Source organism: Taeniopygia guttata, chromosome 3 (assembly GCF_048771995.1).
Source record: "Taeniopygia guttata chromosome 3, bTaeGut7.mat, whole genome shotgun sequence".
In the NCBI taxonomy this organism is placed as follows: domain Eukaryota; kingdom Metazoa; phylum Chordata; class Aves; order Passeriformes; family Estrildidae; genus Taeniopygia; species Taeniopygia guttata.
Genome location: NC_133027.1, coordinates 64,514,652 through 64,537,739, shown reverse-complemented (window position 1 = coordinate 64,537,739; position 23,088 = coordinate 64,514,652). Strand labels below are relative to the sequence as shown.

The 23,088-nt window shown below is 40.8% G+C and overlaps 1 protein-coding gene across 9 annotated transcripts in view; it reads right to left on the bottom strand.

Annotated features, from left to right (window-relative positions):
- NHSL1 (NHS like 1) overlaps positions 1–23,088 on the bottom strand; it is a 180,660-nt gene that overhangs the window by 100,347 nt on the left and 57,225 nt on the right. For 2 of the 9 annotated variants that reach the window (XM_030268122.4, XM_030268124.4), the window contains exon 1: positions 4,826–5,630. The exons of the other annotated variants lie outside the window; for them this stretch is intronic. In XM_030268122.4, the coding sequence (XP_030123982.4) occupies positions 4,826–5,030 (205 nt within the window). In that variant the 5' untranslated portion in view covers positions 5,031–5,630. Of the gene's footprint in view, positions 1–4,825; positions 5,631–23,088 lie in introns of those variants that run through there. 9 annotated transcript variants of the gene reach the window in all.

Below are 23,088 nucleotides of genomic sequence, written 5' to 3'. Positions count from 1 at the left end.
GTCCGACCACAAAAATGTGATATAAGCTTGACCAATTGTTACAAATGCATAGAACTATATCCAATTTCATCTTTGCACACAGAACCTACATGTAAAAGGTAGTAGAAGACAGAAAATTGGCTTTTATATCAAATCTCTCATTATTTTTTCCTTTCAAACATTCATATTTGCATATGTATGCTTATACTTACTAAATAAACATTAATTTATTGTTTAAAAAAAAACAAAAAACAAAAATCCCAGAAAACATACAAAACAAAAACAAAAACCACAACCCAAACAAAAAAAAGCAGTCTTTCACAAAAAGGTATATAAAGCATATAATATTTGTTTTGGACTTACTCCAGGCTCTTACACAAATGCTTTTTGAGGTTTCCATAAATGATTATTTATGGACTTGCCCAAAGCTTCAAGAATCCTTTTCACAGACACACATGCCCCAGCACTACAATCCATCACATGTTATGGCTTCTCCAAATGATAACAGCTCCCTTTGGGTTTATGGGCCTTTATCTGTGTAGTAACTGGCATGACTTTTTCCCACTTTGAACACAAGATCTTGTTCAATAACATACAGGAAAAAAAGCCCAATAAAATGATTTTATATTGGAATAGCAACAAGAAGTCTGGATTCGGTAATCTTGCTTATAGAAACTTAACAGTTATTGGTACTCTTACACCTCATTACTAAAAAAATGTGATTACTTGTCTGTTCCTGAAATCCCCTTGTAAACTGTACTAATGACTTAGAAACCTAGAATTTAAAAATTATTTGGACTAAAGACTGGGGTGATACTCTGGTGCTGCTGTTAGGTGAGATCAGAGGTGCCTATCTCTACCCTGAGTTTCTAAAGGAAACGCTGCAAATACAAGCTCCAAAAACCAAAAGGTCTTGAGTCTCATGTCTGCCTCTGGAACATGAGGAAAAACACATCTGGCAGTATTAAACTTACATAATGCACATTTAACCAATCACAGGTAGTATAAGCATAACTAAAGGGCATAATTTTTACTAACATAATGGGGCTAAATGTTTGTAGCATTATGCTACAAACTGCCACTGTGACAATTCAGTAACTGTTCAGTTTATGGAGATCTGACCCTTTGGTAAGTGTGATGTTCTCAGACCATGATAAGTCATTAGGCAGTTAACTGACAGCTTTGGTCAGAGTTGTCATCAGGATGTTAGGATTGCTTCCATCAGACACATTGCAAGGACACAAAAGGCTTAACATATAAAGAGTTATTTATTAATATTACTTTTAGCATTAAAACCAATTCTTACATTTGGACTGGTTTTGCAAGGAAAGAAAATATGAATTTCACCCTTTTGGTATTGAAGATTGAGACGTGGAGCCAGTGGCTGCCACCTTCTGAACTGGGTTTGATTAGTCATTAAAACACAGCAGTTACCTGAGAAACAAGGTTTCTCCAATGACTCTAAGTTTTCCAGGTAATATAACCTGCAGTAAAAAGCAGCCAAGACTTTTAACTTTTGTGATGCTGAAAGATTGGAAAGCAACCAAGTGAAATGCAAGGAGTGGGTAAAACATCAGAGCAATAAACAAGGACAGGAACGGGGGAGAGCTTGGAAAACTTTGTGTTAAAAGCTTCTTCTGATGCTGTGGCCAGACCTGATTACTAGCTGTGCTTCTCCAGCACCTGGCCAGAAAAGCTCAGCTGAGATGTTCTGCCATGTGACTCATTTCCTTTTCAAAAAAATTAAAGTAAATATGGTGAAGCCTGTGCCATGAACTAACTCATGTGTTATCTCTATTCAAAGTTACTTGCTAGTTGTACTTGTGATAAACAGCGCAGGCACACACGAACCACTGTCCCATTCTTCCACCCATCACAAATCCTTTGCAACACATCCAATTACTTTCATTTCAAAGAATACGCCTCTCATTCTTTTTCCAATAAAGTGGTTTTTAAAGGAAAAAAATGCTCTGAGCTTCAATCTGAAAATATGTGCTCCTCCAGAAAGTAAAGCACCTGAACTAAAATCTCTGATTAAAGAAGAAACGTGAGAGTTATGGTGTTCCTTCGTTTCAAAGGGCCTCCAGCTGACTGAGAAGGAAGAGAGCTGAGCAAGAAATGCTTCAAAAACCAAACTTTTATTTTACTGTCGACTTCTACCATCTCTTCTACTAAGAGCTTTATCAAATGTGAAGTCTGATTGGTGCTACCAGCTCCAAAACACTCTGCCCTACTGTGTACATTTTAAAAAGAAGAAAGGAGCAGAAGCCCCTGACCTCCACATAGGCAGGGATCAGGACGCCGGGGAGTGCCCCAGGTTCGCGGTTACCATTTGCTTTTGTTCTTCTTGCTCATTTCAAACTGACAGATCCAGCCAATCTCTGTGCTTGCTACCGTGTGCAAGCTCCGGTTTGCAGCCAAGGCAGATTAGCCACTTTGCTGGTGATATACCACGCAACACATGCTGCCTTGTGCCTGTCACCCAGCAGCCTCGTGGGAATGCAATCTGAGCCTGGAGGAGCAATGGAGCGGCAAAACAAGAGGTTTAAAAAGACAGGAAGAGAAACAGCTCAGAAAGAACAACAATTCCTTCATTTCCAGCTTCTGTTATTAACACTCCTGTCTTTACACGTACATTTAGGAGAAAGAGAGCCTGTGATTTGTCAGACTTACTCTTTTTACCAACTTACCTGTGGTTGTTGGTAAAAAGAGTTTCTCTCAGAACTGGGGAGAAAACTATTCTGATAGCTGAAAAACTATTAAAATTTCATCTAGCTTAAAATAGTCTGGTTTTCTATAACACTTGCTATGTCTGCTGTGCCTCTCATTTCTTTCTGGTTTGTGTTAATTTAGTGATGTGGTTAATTTGAGCACCAAAGACAATACTGTTGAGAGCCCTCCGTTTTACAAGGGCTGGCAAGCAGTTATGCAACAGAGCAGTGGAACAAATTAATTCAAGAACACAAGTGGGCATTTATCACACATGCTTTAGCCTTTGAACACAAAGGTAAGACGATCACTCTGCCAGGTATGGATTCTCAAACTCTTCCAACACTGTGCAAGCCTGACTCGCAGCCCCAGATAAAAGACTTACAGCTGTGACAAGTTTCTCCTGCCCAAATACATAACCCCACACTCCCTTCAGCCCTGGCAATCCCTGGCAATCTGGCAGAGGATCCTGATCAGACAGAAATATACAGTTAGATTTATGATCCAGGCGGATTTTACAAGTTGAGTCAAATTGTTCTCTGTGAAGAGGAAATAAGCCCTGCACAATCTATACCTCCCCACACCTTCCCTTCAAAAATGACATATTGTCATCTCCTCTATAGGCAGGCAGGGAGGCTTTCATAGCTTGCTGCCCAATTACAGCAGGAATTCTGCCCTCCCCCTCCAGCTGGTACAATGGGTTCTTTATGTAAATCACTCAGAAAAATTAATACACCATTAATCCATCAGTAAAGCTTCCTTTCCCATCTCTGCCCTGCAGCGTGAGCACAGGCTAAGGAAGGCAGCACAAGAAACTTTATGGAAGTTACACAGAATCCAGTAGCAGGGCTCAATGGTTCTTCTTTATCTTGCAAGATCCCATCCCACAGGCGTTAGAAGTTAATCTGGCATCGCTGTACAGTATCAATATACCAAAAGTCAAAAGTAAAAATTACTGGTTGCAAACACAAACTCCCTTTTAGAAGTTTTTCAGCAGCAAAATAGGTTAAAAAACAATCTTCAAAGCACAGATTAAAGTTGTGTCCTAGCATGCAGGGAGCAAAGCACAGGCATATACATCCTGTGTTAGTGTTCCTGCATACAAACCATTTACTAAAGCCACAATCTGTTCTGACACGGAAGTGAAATTCTGGTCAAATAGCTATTAACTGCTTTGAGAAATGAAAAGAAATAAAAGGCCCTTTGAAGATCAAATGCCCTTCAAGAGCCTGCTTGCTTTTACAAAAATGACCTTACAGCACAACAGAGTCAACCTTACACTTTCTATTAACAAACTACTGCTCTGGCAGCACTGGAGAAATTACAACCAAATCACTCACTTTACTAAGTATTTTCAACCTTGTGTGCACACACTCCGCTGCCTGCCAGCCAACTACTGGTCCTGCTTACCAACTCACATGAGCAAACTTCTGAAATTTGTTTTGATTTATGGCAAGTATGAGGTAATTGGTTATTTAGTGACCTGACAAACTTCATTCAAAAACAGAACACAAAAAAATAAAAGTTCATTTTAGAAGTCTCATGTAAAATATACTCCAGGTCTGAACACTTCAAGGGTTCAGTCAGAGCTGCTTATCTCATGTTCTAGATGTCCCTCCTCTCTGTGGAGCAATTCCCATCATTTTCTCATAATCTCTTTTATTTTGCATCTGGGACCTCTTCTCAGTCTGCCCTCATAAAACAAAATAGGCTTAAATTTTTCCCAGCAGGACCATGAGGCAATCATCCAAGAAAAGCCACCCAGTCGTTTAGAAGTGGAGTCTTAAACAGCTTTTGGTTCCACATTTTGAAGAGATTCTTGCAGCACCTGCCCAAAGACTCTGGCACCGATGACTACTGGCTACAAGAAGCATAAACAAAACTTACCTATATCCCATACAAACAGTACCCAGATGGGAAATTAAAGGTTTTCCCTGTTAATTATTATAAGCTTTCAGTTTTAACCCCCAAAAAACGTGGCAAGACAGTGCTGCACCTCAGTTTTTATGCTGCCCTCCGCCTCCTCCCCCACCTGCGGCTCCTGGCCCCGGTGGGACCCGAGCAGCTGGAGAGAGCCGCATGGAGCACGGCAGGCACTTCAGCAGCAATCGCAAGGGTCAAAGAGAAAGCAAGTCACCTTTCCTCTGCTGGCTCCGGTAGGTCCAGTTCTCGTCATCCTCGTCTACCTGCTGCACGCACATGGAGGAGAGTTCCCCATCACTGCGAAACAATCTCTTTGTCTGCCTTGACAAGGACGAGAAATTTATCCAGCTGACAGCACGCGAGAGGGAGCCTGGGTTTTGTTTGAGTTTGAAAGATCTCGAAACACACTCCTTTTTCATTTTCTTTCAAGCCAGCCACTGGCGTCGGTTCCAAAGAGACCTCTCTGAAATCGTTCCTGTCCCTTTTCTCAGCGGTTTTCGCGGGAGGCTAAACAAACTCAATCCGACTTCAGTCCAGGTTTCTGCTCGCTGCCTTTAAACCAGCACCACTATGGAGGTAGGTGGCTGTGCCAGCGCAGCTCCCCTGAAGCTGTTTTGATATAGCACTTAGGAAGCTGCCAAAGAAAACAAAGGGGAGAAAAGCAGCAGAAAGTGGCACCTTGCAGCAGCTCAGCGGAGCATGTAAGGGCTGAGCAGAGCATAGCACTGAGGCAAGTGTTTCCCCCATTCTCCGTTCAACAGCAAAAACTGTAGCTCCGGCTCCACTCTTCTCCTTGGCATCGCTGCCCAGGAGCGTGCAGGCAATTCAGTCCTCTCTTCTGGCTCATCGAAAACAGCCCACGAGGAGGGAAGAGCCGGCAGAGATCACGCCTTGGCACGGCACAGCTCACGAGGGACAATAAAGCGACTACACTTCTGCCGCCTCATCCTGGCTTCCCTGCTCTCCCTTAGAGAAAAGCCTTGTGAAGCAGCTCCAGGAAGGCTCTTCTAACAATAAATCCGACTGCGTGGCTATCGCTTAGGATTAGAGTGAAATATGATAGGCTCGCTCTCCTAAAAGCAAAACTCCTCCTTTCCTCCGCCAGCTCAGCTGCAGCACAAACTTCTGAACTCTGCGTGCAGAAATAGGAAAGCACTTGCGCACCTCTGCGGACTTGGATAGGGGGAAAATAAAGTCCTGGAGCTTTTCCACACCAAAAGCAACCTGAACAGTGTGCTGAAAACATTAGTGCCCCCGTAGCTGGTGGTACATTTGAAAAGAAACTGAATAAAAGTGCATAGACAAACAGAATTTGAGCAGATATTTAGTGATCGGGCTCTCACTGGGGTCACTACAGCTCATAAAACAGGTTTCACTCCCAGCTGTTACTTTCTGCTGCCTCCTCTTTAAACTAGCAGCTAGGAAAAGCACTCCACAGTGTGAAAGTTCTAAAAAGTCAGGCACTACTGAAAGCTGCAGTGCTTTCCCTGCATGCCAATACCAATGCTGCTCCCAGAAGGGAATAAGCCTGCAAGATGGAGGGGCAAAGGGAGCATTTTAAAGCAGACGGGAGTTGGTTACACCAAGGCTCCCTAATACCCACGTGTTTTGCTGGAATTGGTCACCAAGATAAAAGTCGACCAAAAAAACCCCCACACGTTTCTATCCTGTAGCAAAAAAATAGACTTGAATGTGGGAGATAGCCAGTAAGGTCAGCTCAAGGAATCCTCAAGGAGATGGTGGTAGAGAGGGATCCGGGGAAGGGGGCGTGGAGGAAAAAGAACACAAAACCATATCCTTTATCTGAACAACAAACATTAATGTCTTAGCGTCCCAATGGCTGCAGATGATGTTATCAAAAAGACAAGGATCATAAGAAAAAAAGGAAGCAGTGTTCGGGCTCCCAAGCTGCCAGTCAGATTTACACTATTGCAGAACACGCCCCAACCCCTTGGCAGATGCTACCGCAGCCCTCTGGATTCTGCTGCACAGGCTCTTCAAAACCATTAAAAACAAAGGCTCTGGCTTTTTCTGAAACTTACGGCTCTCTGACTCATAATAAGAGGATAAGGTTTAACCCACTGACTGGGAGGCAAAAAGCTAAGTACTGTATCAGATTACCCTATGAATCAACCAGGCACACCAAAGTGACCTTTGGCTCCCAGTAACACAGCACAATGGGTCGGCCAACTGTCTTCTGTAAATAATTTAATAGGCTGCATTTAAATTGACCTCACTCCAACAAGGTAATGCATATGTACATACACAGGTCTACCACCACTTCCCAAAGCCAGCGGTGCTGTAGTGGGGTTGTGTGTAGAGGGAGTGGTGTGAGTGGGAGCTAACACAGTGCTAACACTCGCTTTTCTCACTGTGTGTCAGCAAGTCCTTCTAGTTTGAAGTTTTTTGTCATTGTTAACAGACACCACTCCCCATCCCTGATGAGACAAGAGACCTGTGTAGGGTTGGGAGGTTTCCTTTGTTTTTCTTCCTTTTGCTTACAAGAAGACTTGAGAATGTAGAGTGAGGTAGCCCTAGAGACCCAAGTACTGAAATATCCATCTTGGAGCAGCTCATGTATAAATAGGCGGGATTTAATATAAAAAAAAAAAAATCAAAGACCATGCTTAAAAACTTAGGGTTGGTTTTTTGTTGTTTTTCTTTTGTTTTGTTTTGGGTTTTTTTACAAAAAACAAAGATTTGGAATTGCCAGTACTGAAAAGTACAGAGAACTGTAAACTACCACAGCTATTATTGGCTAAATTATACAGAACCAGATGTATAAAACCCTGGTAGGAACTGCAGAATCACAGTCATCTCCTCACCACTGTACTACTTAGAAACAGAAGATCAGACGAACCAACATGAAGGAAAACCTTTCAGGTTAACCCAAAATGCCAAGGTAAATCCCAGAGGTCTGCCCAGAGTGTAGGCAGAAATTTATTTTCAGGAATTTTACTGTCCTGTCTGTACCTCTGCCTTTTTTACACGGTGCTGAGTCACAACTTGGTGATGCAAGAGCAAAAGCACAGTGACTGACCATAACACTTCCATTGTTACTGTAAACAGAGTAGTGCAATGCTTTGCTCAGAGTTTGCTATCATTTGATTTAATTGCAGGAAAAGATCCATTGCTAGACACTTCAACACTGTCACTATTATCAGCAAACATCATTATACAAGTGGATCAAAAATTAATTTCACAAGATCAAGAGAAAACAGCAATTAACATTTGAAAAACAAAACGTGTTTAATAACTGTTGCATGTTCAACCATTCTTTAATCACTAGCCAAATACAAGGCCACGGAGTTGGAAATCCATCCAGCGGAAGGCAACTAGGCTGGTGAGGGGCTTGGAACACAAGCCCTGTGAGGAATGATTGAGGGAGCTGGGGGTGTTGAGTCTGGAGAAAAGGAGACTCATAGGTGACCTTATCACTGTCTACAACTTCCTGAAAGGTGGCTGTAGCCACCAGGTGGGGGTTGGTCTCTTTCTCCAGGCAACAACTGACAGAACCAAAGGACACAGTCTTACGCTGCACCAAGGGAAATATTGATTGGATATTAGGAAAAAAGTTTTTTATGGAAAGAGTGATAAAGTACTGGAATGATCTGCCCAGGGAGGTGGTGGTGTCGTCATCCCTGGACGTGTTTCAAAAAAGACTGGATGTGGCACTCAGTGCCATGGTTTAGCTGTGGTGTTAGGGCATGGGTTAGGCTTGGTGATCTTGAAGGTCTCTTCCAACCCAGGGATTCTGTGAAATGTTAGCATTTGAAACACTGTAGAGGCTTAAATTTAATTATGTAAAACACTCTACAAAGCCATATGAAAGAAACAAGTACACTTCTAATAAACTAAGCTATTTTTCCAACCTATTTTCTCCCTTATAAAGATGTCATACAAGTATATAAGCTTCATATTTTCCAGGTTATGTGTGTACAGATTAAGGCATTCTTTTTGGTACAATTTTTTAATACAAATCAATCTCAGTAAAAAACATGAAGGAATCACAGAAGAAACACAGGGCTTGAAGTAGAAACTTAAATTGGTTCCTTTCCCTACTCCTTTTTATTTATTTTTTAGAGGTGAACAAGTCTGAATAACCATAGTCTCACGTACCATCAGGATTTTTACCATGTATCACAACCTGATTGTCTAAGAATTCTCTAAAAGTTGCTAAGCAAACACACGTAGATGGTTCACAGCCACTGTGTTCTCCTAATGCCAGAAAAAACAGCAAAAAAAGTTTCTCAGAAAACGTTTTGGGTCAGTGTAAAAAGCTAACAAAGCAGAAAGACAAAAACCCCAAAACACCACAGACATGCTCTGTTTTTGGCTTTTGGCACAATCCATATGTTAATTTAATTCCTGCATTTCCCAGTCTATCATGTCTCATGACTCAGTGAGACAGTAACACGGATGATTCACAATTACAGATAACTCATGCTCTTACAGCTGAGAGGACACCTCTCTCTCAGGCTTCCCGGGTGTTTTCCTTCAGGTGGTAACAACTCATCATCAGCCAGTCATAAAGCCATTTGGATTAAGCACCGGCAAAAAGCCATTAAAAACATCCTCCCGTTAGTCTCATCCCATCCTTACAAGGTTCTTACTGCAGCCAGAGAAAGGAGAGGGGTGCTCCAGCGGGCCTGAGAACCCCTCCGTCCCAGAAACCACCTCAACACCACCAAATCAGCTACATATGGTCACCTCCCCAGTGCACTCATCATCTCCAGGCAGATGTGTGGGAATTTCAGTCAGTTTTGAAACCTTTTCAACTTCCATCAGAGGTCTTTATCTATGGCATCCCTGCTCTTTTAGATGTACCCTATGAAATGCTTACATAGCAAACCACAAAGTAATCCATATTCCTGCATGATTATTTACAGCAGAGCAGCCACAGGGAGCATTTTGCTATAGGAGGGCCTCAAACTTCCAGTTAAGGTTGTGTCCCTTTTTATGTGCAGGGCACATAAGTGAGAAACTCTTTCCTTCCCAGTGTGAATGGACCTGTGAGGGGAAAAAAATAGTAAAGAAGGAACAAAAATGAAGTTACTTGCCCAACATCACAGAATGGATAAGCAGCAAAGCTAAGAAAAGAAAGTAGGTCTCCTGGCTACCAGCCTTGCGACCTACTTAAGTAGGCCCTGTCTCACACAAAAGCAATACCAATTAATTGTTTCTATCACAACCCTTACAAAGCCTCTGAATGCCCTAATTATAAAGAAAAACTTCCTTTCTGTTTTTACTTTTTTGATTTTGTTTTTTTTTTCCAATTTAAAAATAAACCATATCCAAACTAAAGGAGGAGGGAGTTTCATCTGCATTTCCAGCTTTATTAGGTCCACAAGAAAAACAGAAACAAAAACAAAAACAAAAAATCAGACCACAGACAACTATTTTATCCTACAGAGGATAAAGCAGCTTTTGGACAGGTCTGTATGATGCACCTGCCATCAGTCCTTCTTCCTTCTTTCAGCTTCTGTGTTCCAGAAGGATTCACTGCATCAAGGCAATGTTTTCTCTCATTCAACAGCTGCACTTATTTTGATAGGGAAATTCTGTACAGGGATACAGTTTCTATAAAGTGCTAGGCTAACCTGGAGCTGGTTCTCCCCTCAACAGCAGCAGTATGAAGGGATAATGATGGCTCTTACTGAGAGAGAGAAATCGAGAAAGGCACGCGAACTGTACAAGCTGATTGTTAGCCAAAAAGATATCTGTAAGAGGGGCAGAACCAATGCCAGAATTTCCCAGAAAAAAACAAAACAAAACAAAACAAACTTCTCTAAAATACTTTGATGCTGCACATAGAGACACTCCCCTGCTTCAGCCATATACAAATGCATTCATAAGCTTTTGGCTTTCTTCATCAGCGTAATTCCAGAACTGATGCAAACCCCAAATTTCATAGCAAAGGTGCTTGCAAGTATGTAAGGAGTAGGGCAATTACTGATGTCAGGAGCAGTTTCAAGTACTGAGCTCTGCTAGGTAAGAGTGTGATGGATACCCTTAAGGCATTTAAAAGACCTGGTGGTGTGACTCCTGGGGACATGGTTCAGTGGTGGATGTGGTAGTGCTGGGCCAACAATTGGACTCAATGATCTTAGAGATCCTTTCCAACTTAAATAATTCTATGGTATTCTGAGGGACACAGGAGGAAAGGATATGCTTGATCTGCATTAAGTTTCAGCCTTGCCTACACACAGACGAGCTTTTCTTCGTGAGGTTTGATGCTGTCATACAACTTAAGGGGCCGAGTAACGGGGCTTTGGTGACTTCGGGCGATGTGCAGATATTTGAATAGTTCACGGGCAGCCCTCCCTTCCAGCCGCGCAGCCCAGGGCAGCGCCGGGCCGGGAGCGAGCCCGGCCGGAGGCGGCAGCGCGCACCGGCAGGTGGCAGCCGGGATCCAGCCGGGATCCGCGCTCCCGCCGCCCGAGGACACAGCAGCGACACACTTACGGTGACACACGGTAGTGACTTATCTTTCAGCACTTTGCCCGTAGTAAGCTGTTATTATCTCTGCTTGAAACGTAATTAAAATTTTAGTGGTTTTTCATTAGGGCATGATAACTCACTAATTGAGACAGCTCTGTTAAAATCTCCCTCTAACTGTAGTCACCGACTCGATTCCTACACACGTTCTGCTAGGTTGTGGGGCTCTTGCTTTCATAACACAAAATGTTTCTTAAAATCCCCTAACCGTAGGGTGACCTCTTTTCCAAAGCTGAGGCTTGGCCAGGCTCTGCTCACAATTGTTAGCCAACACATCCCAAGTGCTGATATATCGACTGGGAAGATTAACTATCTTAGTATGGAATTTTTGCGGACAGAGTAAGTTTTCTGTCTGAAGGGAAGATTGCAGGTTTTTCCCCCCCAGGCACTCATCTGTTCGCTGAATCACCAGAAGTTATCAACAGCATTCTGATCATCGCGGGAAGTCACTTACAGAATCTGGGAGAGAAACTGGAGAGGTGCTCCAGCAGCATTCAGCACCTCGGTGCTCCTCTGCCTCACTGCACTGACCCTTCCTCCAGCAGTACCCACCCGCTCCAAGGCGCCGGCACAGCTGGCACGAAGGATGCTCCCAAGGAAACCACCCCGTGCCCCATAGGGCAACTCCAACCTCCCAGAAAAGCTGTGTGCTTTTGTAGTGTCCTGTATCCACAGCTACTCCTCTTTGTTCTGGAACAATCCACAACGAATGCATGAGTTTATAAACTCAACTTGCACTGCTCTAATCTAAATTGTAAGATTTATAAGTTTAGTCTCTCCTACTACCAGTTACATTAGAAATTTATAAATAGTGAAGCACAAGAAACTTCTACAGAATCATAAAAGTTTCCTGTGGAAATGCTGATGGTTGTATTGAAAGTAACTGGAAGCCAATTAAAAACAAACTGTATGAAAAATTAGTTAAAATGTAACTGAAGATCGTTCTGCCAGCAGGGAAGTACCCTAAGACAACTAAATAAATGTCTATTTTCCACTTCTATGATTAAGAAGATACCAGGGACACTGCAGAAGGGATAAGGCTGTTTGCTTTGAGGTGGAAGCCCTCTGCTGGTTAACATAAACTAATTAGCACACTAATCTAAATGTTTTTGTAGATAAGAGAACCACAAAGAACAAGAAAGGAGACAGTGGCTAAAGAAAAAGCAAAGAACCATCAGCATCCTTATATCAGAAATCCTTATTTTTAATATTTTTTTACTTTTTTCCTGTTTGTATTTACATACCCATTGAATTACAAAATATGCAATTTAATAAACCTTACCAGGTCTTTGCAATAATAAAATGCTAAAAAGGAACTTTAGAACCCTGTGAGACACTTGGGCAGACCTGACCATTCAAACACTGGAAACACAGCCCATGAGTGTTATAAACAGGTCTCACTATTTGATGCATAGACCACAGGAATGTATTTCTTCCTATAGATACAAATTCTGTTTGTGTACATCTTTTTGTCTTGAGTCCTGTATCTTTAAAACAGATTTCAAAATTACTTCACAGTCAAACTAGCAAAATTATTTTCCTAACTTAAACTGTATGTAAGTCTCTTCTAGGAACCAATCTAAGCATGTGCAGTTTCTGTAAAGCATGCATAAATACTGAATTTCAGAAGACAGACAAAGGGCTCATATTGGCATGTGTTTGCACAGGTACAGGACTGCAGCAGTGTTTTTTGAGTTTATTGCTGTACTTACATGCCGGCTAAGCCTGGCACTCGGTAAGTACAAAGGAATGTGTTGCAACTCTGAACAAAATTTGTAAATGAATCTTAACCCTACCACACCTGGAAGAATACTGCAATCTCCTCTCTTCCTGACAACAAGCCCTAGGTTAAAAGAAACTCATTTCTAGGTGGAGGATGAGCACAAGGAATGTTGCTGACACACAGAGGATGAGGAGGAAAACACTGAATTTGTGTCTTAGTTACTGTCCTACATAGTTATATTTAATCCCAATTAAAATAGCTCTGTTAAAGGCTTGATGAAAATGCAAGAGAAAACAAAACTTCTAAAATAATGAACATATGGCCTATGTGTATACTCTCTCTGTATGGAGTGCTTGTGCATGTGCTCACTCCATATGTACACATCCATGTATTCAGCAGGAGCACTGTGACCAACAAGAAAAATTTTCTCCCTCCCTGCAATTTCTCCTTCTGCCATATATAGGTCTGAAATCAACTTTGATTTTTATTTTTTTTTCAATATGAAACATTTAAATATTTCCCCCTACCAACAGAAGCTTCTATGTGAAAAAAAAAAAAAAAACCAAAAAAACCTGAGAATACAGAAGAATAGTATGCAGGGTCAATCCTGCAGAGCCTATGGTCCCCCTAAATAAAACATTTGAGAGACAGGAAGGGTTCACATTCATCAGCTGCAAAAATAAGGTAAAAATATGGGGTAAAATTAAAGTCTGAGTTATCTTCAGTAGAAGAGAAGACAGGATAGATAAGAACATTCACACAAGCAGCAGGAATAATCTGATGCTACCTTTCAACCACTGGCATGTGAAATAATCAGCCTCAACAAAACAGTTGCTTAGTCACAGTTAAAAACCCAGGAGTATTAATTCTTAAATCATAGCTCAGAGAAACTAAATCAAGGGTTTGCAATCTTCTGTAATTTGCGCCACATCATCTTGTTTATGTATCTAAAGAAAGCTCATCTTCTGGCACTCACTGAAATACAGGGTGGGAAGGGTAGAAAGTGAAAGAGAAGTCACATACTATTGAAATTACAGGTGTAAAAAATGTTTGTTCATCAGATACTAATCTGTTGAGATCCCAGTGGATGTCTCCCACAATAGTAACACCCCAAACCCACTTCTCTTAAGCAGGAGAGTTTAGAAAGCAGACTCACTGCCTTCTCACAGCCAATGCCAACCACCAATCACTAGCTCAGGTGGTTTCATCAGGGCAAAAAAGATTCACACCTTGATAGTCATTGTTAAATGAAGTCATCCAGACATTTCACTATTTACCAGTGGACTAAATTACAGGCTTAGTCTTCACTTAGTGCTTTTGCCTGCCCACAAGACAATCTGCTTGGATTACCCTGAAAGCAACTCTAAGGTACTCATCACCCAGATTCTTCAATGCCTTCCTTTTCAGATATTTGGAAACCAAGTATCAATCCTGATGTATCCTTCAGCTTGACTTCTCCTATGGCCAAGGCCAAAATATTGCTCCAGTCTACACCATTGTTGTTTTCTTTTGGCACAACTGTCAGCCCACATGCTAAATCCAGTATTTCATGAGGTCTTTTACCTTCTCCTTGTCAGAAGCAAGGAACATAGCTAGAACTGGATACCCAAAGCTTCCACACTTACACAAAAAGAAGTGGAGCATCAGATGTACAGGAGAACATGCCCAGGTCCCAGGGCAGCTCAGAACCCCAGCAATAATATGTCTTTACATCTTTCAGAAGGTGATCAGTGAGAATAACAAGGACCAAAATGGAAGCCAACCCTGTTCATACTGTATTTTCTGTGTAAGTAAAGGCCACTAGAGATAACAGAATATGTCACATCAATTTAAATGAAACACTTCCCCCAAAAGAAAATACTCAACTCTATTATGTAAAAGATAGATTTTTACTGTAATGAAATCAAAACAAATATTTAACTGCTGTGTTTTTCATGTAATTCTGCCTGTAAAGTCAAGCTAGCTACCTTCCCCAACAAGAACACTACATCACTAAATGCAAATGGCAAACAAATTACATTGAGAAGTAAGAGGTGTATTACTTCACTTATAGTACACATTCCTTATTTACAAGCGTCTGGCAAATTGCCTGCAGTAGAAAGAGATGCCATGTAGATATTCCTAAAGAAATAAGAATACAGACACATGGGATTAGATACAAAATAAATTTATGCAGAAATACTGATTATCTAATCATGTACTCTATCCATCACATACCACATTCTTGTTGTGCAACCAAGCTTATTCACCCAGGGGAATCTACCAAAAATAAGAATGCTTCATATGTATTTATTCATAAAATAAAAATAACAATGGTTTCTAGATGGGAACTGCCACCTTCTTTTGATTCACATACCTCCCATGCTACACCTGTTCTAAACTCATCAAGTTGACAAGATTATCAAGATTGTTTATGGAGCCAATATTTCTCTGGAGTAATTTTTTCCCCCAGCATAGTGAAGTGGAAAATATTCTGGCTCTCTCAGCCAGCTTTGGCATAGAAATAATGCCATGCTCTGTGGTTAACTGCTAGCTCTTCTTCCTCCAAGGCACTGTGAGTCATCTCTGCTTTCCACACTGGTATCTTCCAAACAATTCTGGGTAAAACTCTGCTAGTTCATTCTTACCAAAGACATTGTATGAGAGCACAATTACACAGAAGGGATCACATATTAAACAAGTTTGTTTGTTTTTTTTAAGCATTCCATTAAAAAATGTACTAGGCAAATATTGCAGTAACTATTAATCAAGTCTAAAATTAAATTAAAACTAGCTTCATGAAAGATGCCTGGCCATTTGCTGGCATTTAAGGCTTTCCCTTCAAGCACAAGCACAGTCACAGCAGGATTTGCTACTCTCATCCAATGGCACCTTTTCCCAGCTTAGACAAAGAGATGTGAGGAGACGCTTTCAATCCCTACTTGCAGACAGTCTTGTTTTTTCATTATGACAAAGTGTTGCTGAGCTTGGCGGTAGAAACCACCCACTTTCAGGAACTCCCAGTGTAGTTAATATTCCTCTGGTTAACAAAAGATGCCTTGGTCTGAGGCTGTTGCTACAGGCTGTTGTTACAGCACTGCACCCAAATGACCTTAATTTATGAAGGGCTGCTCTGGTTACAGGATCCTGAGTTATTCTGCTTAGTTAAGGGCTAGCAAAATGCAACAGACTGACAGCTCTAAACATCACTCAGGAGAGGAATGAATAAATAAATACTATCACATACGGGCTAAAATATTTGGTACCTGCCACCACCCTTCAGCAGTGCTTAAAAGGCATCTTAAAATCCAGTTTGATTGCCAACTTAGTATCCTACATGTTTTGTCTTAAAAGAAAAAAAAAAGTGTGCTCCTTCTTAGACACTTATTAAAGAAACTAAATGACGATGCAGTTCCTTTATGGCTCCCAAATTCTGCGTGCTCTAGGGGTCACTGTGAGAATCTCAAAAAAAAATCCCTTACAACATTGACCAGGAGAGTGCTTGCAGCCCACCCTCATGGGTAGTCAATGGAATCTGCCCTGAGGTGAGGGCATAACGAAGAAGCACCTTTTCTCTTGCTCTCAAGTAAAACCAGGAAAGCAAGCTCCTGTCCTTCCCATCCTCTGCGTGCACCTCAGCTGGGCTCACCTGCGTGAGCTCTGCGCTGTGACACTGCAACCCCGGCCTCCCAAAAATGCTGGGATTTCATCTAAATCACTGCAGCCAGCCAGCTCATGGCCCCAAAACAGCTGTGGCAGCACAACCCAGGGCACTGAAACCTGAAGGAGAAGGGTGGACATGAGCACTGAAAGAACAGGAGCTCCTTCTAGAGCAGGGTGAGGCAAGTTAAGCTGCTGCAGCTCTAAGGCTACAACTGTCCAGGAGTTCTGCAAACTCTCCAGTTCTTTGGTGAACAAATTCAGGGTATTGATAATGTCTGAGCACAGAACTTCCCTGGATGTCTATTCAACTTGTACTTCAAAGAAAAAAAAAAAAACAAAAACAAAATCAAACAAACAAACAAACAAAACCAACCAAGCAACCACTTTGATTTTGATTTTCAAACAGAACTCTTCTTTTGGGGGAAAATCTGTTTGGAGTAGTGTTTCTTGCGTGTGTTTTCTTGTTGATTTTGTTTTGTTTTTTTAAGTGCTTTATTTCCACTGTATGTGGGAAAATTATGCCTGAAGTATTTGGCAGTTTTCAACATAGGGAAAAAAAAAATGTCCATGGGGTGAAGTCAGGGTTGAGCAAGGAGAGCACTCAAAAAATTCATGTGAATTATATCACCAAAATAGACTCAAAACACTACATAAAAATGTGTGGAAAATTCATTGAGATGGCAGAAAATAAATATGCCATACAGTATCTCCAGAATGTCATTACTGGATGCAGACTTTCTTTTTTTAAAGTTTGGCAATCAGTTTTGCTATGTTGGAAGTTCTCCCCTATGCTAAGAATTATACCTAAAAGCATCTCAGCAACCAGCCAAGACAGAGATCAAGAGAGGGGAACATTATTATGTTCTCCCTAGTTCAGGAAGGATGAAGCCAAGGTAAATAATTTGAGAGCTGTCTTCCGAAGTGAACTTTTCTTTTGGTTCATGAGTTATTTCTACACTGTCAGCCAACTATAAACACTACAATTTGTTAGCCCATTGAAATTAAGTGGAAGTGTATTTCCACCTTAATCCCAGAGAAACTTGTTTCCCTTACAAATTTTTTAACTCCAGGCCTACTTGACAAAACTTTTACCTGCTACTTGGCTTTCAACACTTTTGATTTTTCATGGAAACCTTCAGCTTCAGACAGTCCTGTAGAAAGCCAGTACAAGAAGACAGGGCAGAAATATATTTCTGTGCTAGAGTGGTAAGCACAGAGAGAAAAAAACCAGGAAGGCAAGTCAGTCATGTGAGTGAGGGTAGGACAGGCATCCTTGGCATTCCAACCCTGATGGAAAAGAGATGTCACTGCCTTGCAGCTGAGGTGTGCGCACACAAGCTCACTCCTCAACCGAAGCACAGAACATGCACACACCCCTTCTTGGAAAAAACAGCTCAAGATGCATCCTAAAATACCCTCCCTGCCTTCAGCAGCAGGTCCACTGGGTAGACATTCATCCTTTAAGCACTAGCGGCTAATTTTAAGCTTACAGAAAGCTGTTGCATTTGCATGTCTTCACTAAGGTTCATCTTCAGTAGTCCTACAGGTTCTGCCTGTAAAACTGGGTCTGCCGTCTCCTTGCAGGGAGGCTGACCTCCTCCTACCTTCCCTTCTCATCCCACAGTTTCTCCATAATGACTGCTTTCTTCTCCAGCCATGGACACTGTTAGTCAGAGCCACAAACTGACACATGAGAAAATATCTTTAATTTCATCAAACACTCTCTCCAATATCACTCCCTCTCCTTAGGCAGCTTCCCGGGATAGCACAAGTGGGAAACTAAGCCAAGGAAGGCAAGATAGCACAGAGCAGCCACAGAGCCGCTCTGCATGCAGGGTGTGGGGGGAGCAGCATCCATGTGTGCCCTTCCCTCAATGCCTTTCACAGCACTGCTGATTTCTGCCAAATTCAGGGTGAATCATATTTGCACTGCTTCTTCCCACATCCCAGTTCTTGGGAGTCATGTATCTGGGCAAGAGTCATGTCTTTTATCTTCAAAGGAAAGTGAAAATTTCTGAATTTAATTTGAGGGATGCAGAAATTCACAGAACCTAAACATCATAAAAGTTCAAATCCCAAGAGGTATTAAAAATGCTTTTTGTTTCCATATTTCACGATTATTTGGGGCACAAGCTCGAGATCCTGAGTGCTTTGCTTAAACTCACTTCTACAGGTGGGAAAAATCTTAGCCAGGTTCTCTGCAATGGAAAGAGACTGCAGGAATGCAGCTAGAGCAGGATAAGGGATGCTTTTCTGGGGAGGGTGCTGACTGCTTACATACAATAATTTTAGCTTTTGTTGAAGTAATGCCCCATCAGGGTGGAAGCAAGAAAAAAAATACAGGCTTTTCATTATTGGATAATTGGATGTTTCACCAATTTCACCCTTAGTAATGAAAATAGTTTGTTAAGTACTTAACTCATCTCCAAGTAGTGAAAACAAGCACACTAACAAAAATACTGCAAGATCACAAGGGTTAGAAGAGAAGCAAGAACTGAAGCAGTAGCTGTATGAAAGTAAGAAATCTTTCCATATGGCTGAAAAGGGTTTAGCCAGTACAAACCAATAACACACATTCTTCCCAAAAAAGCACAGCAAAAAATTAGCACAAGTGGTTAAAATTATTTTGCTCAATAGTTATTTAAACTTAAAATCTAATCCTACAATGCTCAGAGAGTTTACTGAAAATCTGATCTCAATTTTTAAAAAAAATTAATAATTGAGTACCCTCAGATTTTATTCAGACTTAAAAAAACCCCAAACTTTAAAAAGCTCTCATTCTGAAAAGAGCAATTCCAAAATTGTGGTTTTTTTAAGCACAATATAAGCAACCTCTGTGATACCCAGAGTGGGACTGTCACTAGCAAGTCCACCCCCCTCCCTTTCTTTATCAGCTCTATGTAAAATCTTTTCTCAATCACACTAAACTGGGTGTGTATAAAGGCAAGAAGGCAACTCTGGATGGAGCCTCCACCTAGCTATCAATTACTGTCACAAGATCTGTACTTCATCTATTTTCTGCCTCTCCCATTTCATTTTTCCTGCATCAGCAGTAAATTTAGGACAAAAACACAAGACCAAAAATTCAATCACTGCCACCTACTCAAGCCAATTCACCAATAAATGAGCTTACCAATATTTATATTGCATGATGTAAAAGATTTAACTGTAAGGTTAAAACTGTAAAAAAATTCTGTAAGGTCCTAAACTGTAAGGTCCTAAAAATTTCTGAATTATATTTCCTTATTGTCTTCTAAGATACAGGTTACTACTGAATTCATAGATCAGCTTCCAAAAAAGCTACTTTGTTCTCAGAAAAAGCAAGAAGTGACTAAATTCAACATTTAACAATTTGTATCTAAAGATGAAACATGCCTACAAATTTTGTCAAGTGACCTTTGTTTGCTATACACTGACATTTTCTTTTGTCCTTTCTTAGATTTTTGTCCTTTCTTCAATATATTTAGGGGTGAGAAAGAAGCAGCATTAATGACTGACTATATAAATCAGGGTATACTGAAAATATTTTAATTGCCATTTAATAAACTAAGCCATTAATTGATAGGTTTGCCTTGAAAACAAAAGGTGTAACCCAGATAATTTTTCTGTTGTGATCAAATGAACAGACAGCTGGCAAGAGATAAGTAGTGTAGAAGAGTCAGTTACGCAAAACAAATCATAATTCTGCTAACTGAAATAATATTTTGGAATTAGAATTCAACAATAGTTTAGAACATTTACCCAAAAAAAATCACATGCTTATGCCATGCAAAGGAAGATGATGATGAGAGTGCTGGACAACATAAGACTCTGCTAATAAAGATTTGAATGAAAAAAAGATAATCAGCAGAACGAGAGCTGGTGTTTCCATCAGAAGGATGAAGATGATCTCCTGCCCACAGGAAAGATGAGACAATCTGGGGACAGAAGAGAGAAATATTTACCTCACCCACGTGAGGCATCTGACCTAAAGCTTCATTGCCTTCAAAGATCTTAGAAGTATGGGGCATGTGAACATGGGTTGGTTTTGTTTAGCGATTTTTTTTTCTGTTTTGGGTAGGGTTTTATTGTTTGTTTGTTTTGTTTTGTTGTTGGTGACGGGTTTTTGAGAACTCAGCACAGCTTTCATATGACAAAAAAATAAAAAATTTTCCCATTTTATTGATCCCTTTCAGTGCTCTGAAATAGAAATCATGGCTAAAGAAACACCAGGTACCTTCTACTGTCCATCTGTTGGTCCACAGCTGAAGCAGTCTGCTATCATCTCCTCTGTTTCTATATTACTGCTTAATTTCCTCTTCTCAAATTATGGTATTTCTGAATAATCAACACAAAAGACCAAAATAGGGTCCTGGTCTTTGGAATTGGGAAGTTCTCAGGAAACCTGGGGGTAGTATTAAGGGATAGGAACTTTGGCAAACAAGAGAAAAGACATACAAGGAAAAATAAACTCCATTTAGTAGGATTATATAGTCAAACTGAAAAATGATTTTTTGATCTGATGTATAGCTTGCTGGCCCTTTGTTAAAGCAGACACACATGTGTTGAATGTCTATTTAAAAGCAGAATATTTCACTAAAGTATACTGAAGCTAAAAAAAATATTTGTAATGGAGACCATAAAAGGGAGAAAACTATGGAATGTGTTATGTTCATCTAGCAAAGCTGTTCCCTAGCAATCAGCAGTTTCAAGCAGCCTGTATCAATCCTGCTCTTAGACACAATAGAGTCTAGTCTGAAATACAAGCAAAAACTAAGACAAACCATTAGAAAATTCTCCAGAGATTTCTTTTTTTTTTTTTCCTTTTTTTTCTTTTTTCCAGATACCAGTGGCAGGAAATCCTGATGGCAAGGAACATAATGAGTTCAAAGTTCTGACTTTTTAGCAAGAGGATGGAATCAAAACACCTCCCTACAATTTGCACTTTAAGAAAAGGAAAAATAGAAAGAAACAAATTTTAAAAAAGGAAAATATAGACAGAGGTCTTCATCATAGTAAAAAAATGTCTGGAAACAATTAGCAACTAAAAAATGGAAGAGGAAGAGTAATAAAAATTTTAAAAACCTTAAAACACTAACTAGTAAAGTATTCAATTTTTATGAGTGAAACATCCTAAAAATCGCAGGCATGTAACTTAAAGTTTGACACATGCTGCCACAGAATTGAATTCAGTTCAAAATAAAACCAGCATTTTTAGTTATCGATATTCCAAGGCCATAAACCTACACAGCAAGTCATCAAAGCAAAACATCTGTGCACTGTCCACACATGCAGCGCGTGCTTATGAAACAGAAAGAATGATGTCATTTCAGCCTGGTTTTTATTATATTCCATTTGCTAAATTCTCAGCAGTATGGCCCTACCCCTGCCTCTCAGAAACAGCCCAGTGTTGCTTTGCCAGCACTTGGGGCTCATTTACAGTGAAAAACACTTCAGTGTCCCATGGAGTCCCAGGGCTCCCTGTCACAAGCTAAGGAAGATGCTGCACTGTTTAATTTAAATGCCACAGCTGCCAACAAGCCCTTGCCTATAAATGAACCTGAAGTGATACAGATTTTGTCAGCGTTCCCCGTGCCACCAGTGCAGCCAGCAGCCTGCTCCCCAAACACAGCTGGCCTCCAGCAAAAGTGCTCAAGTCCACACAAAGCAACAAAAACACAATGCTAAAATCAAGTTTCTCATGGAGATAAAATCTGCTCTCCAGCAGAGCCACTGCAACCAAAGCTGAAATTCTAAGAAATCTACTGTCCCCGAGGCTGACATAGCTTGAGCCCACTTGATGCAGCGAGAGAAAACCATATGCAAGAGAAAATATCAGAGGCCAAACACATCATTGTTTTTCCAGGCCAACTGCACTCTATCCATTAGCCTTCATCCTTCAAGCTGTCCCCCTCAGAAACTTCACTTGCAACAGCCTCCTCACCACTTGTTCAAAAATTCTCCCAGACAAGTGCCCATTTTACCACTTCCCAGTTGCTTCTTGAAACCAGCCATTCCCTCCATTGTCCCACCACTGTTCCCTGTCACCTGTTACTTCTCCTGAAGATGATTAGTCATCTTATCAACACATTTTCTAAAGAGACCATGAACAGGAGAATTACCTTTGCAACCTCCAGAAGGACTAGAAAGCATGGCTAGGCTAACACAGCACTGTGCTGCATGTTTCTTCCCCTTTGGGGGAAGCTAATGTAAATAAAATGAACAGATTTGTGGTACTAGGGCCTGGAATATTCCTAGAAACTGTCTACCAGACTGGCTGCTTTTTTTTTTTTTTTTTAATATACCATTCTAAAGAGAAAGACAGTGTTGTTGAGCAGAGCATACAGTTTTATAAACTTGGCAATTCATTTCTTGTTTTTACTGATTTAGAAGGACTAGCACATTTTAATGAGGGCTTTGTAAATGTGGACCCTCGGCAGTTCTGTGGAAGGATACAGACTACAACTGTTTCTCTCAGGCCAGTTCCAGGAGATGGTGGAAAAAAGCCATACCCCTCGATTCAAATGAAGTCACTCCTGTGTCTCTTCCAAAAATTACAATAGCACCATGTACAAAACTCATCAGTAACTGGAGAATCTTGGACTTCATTATTTAAACCTGGATTTGATGCAATA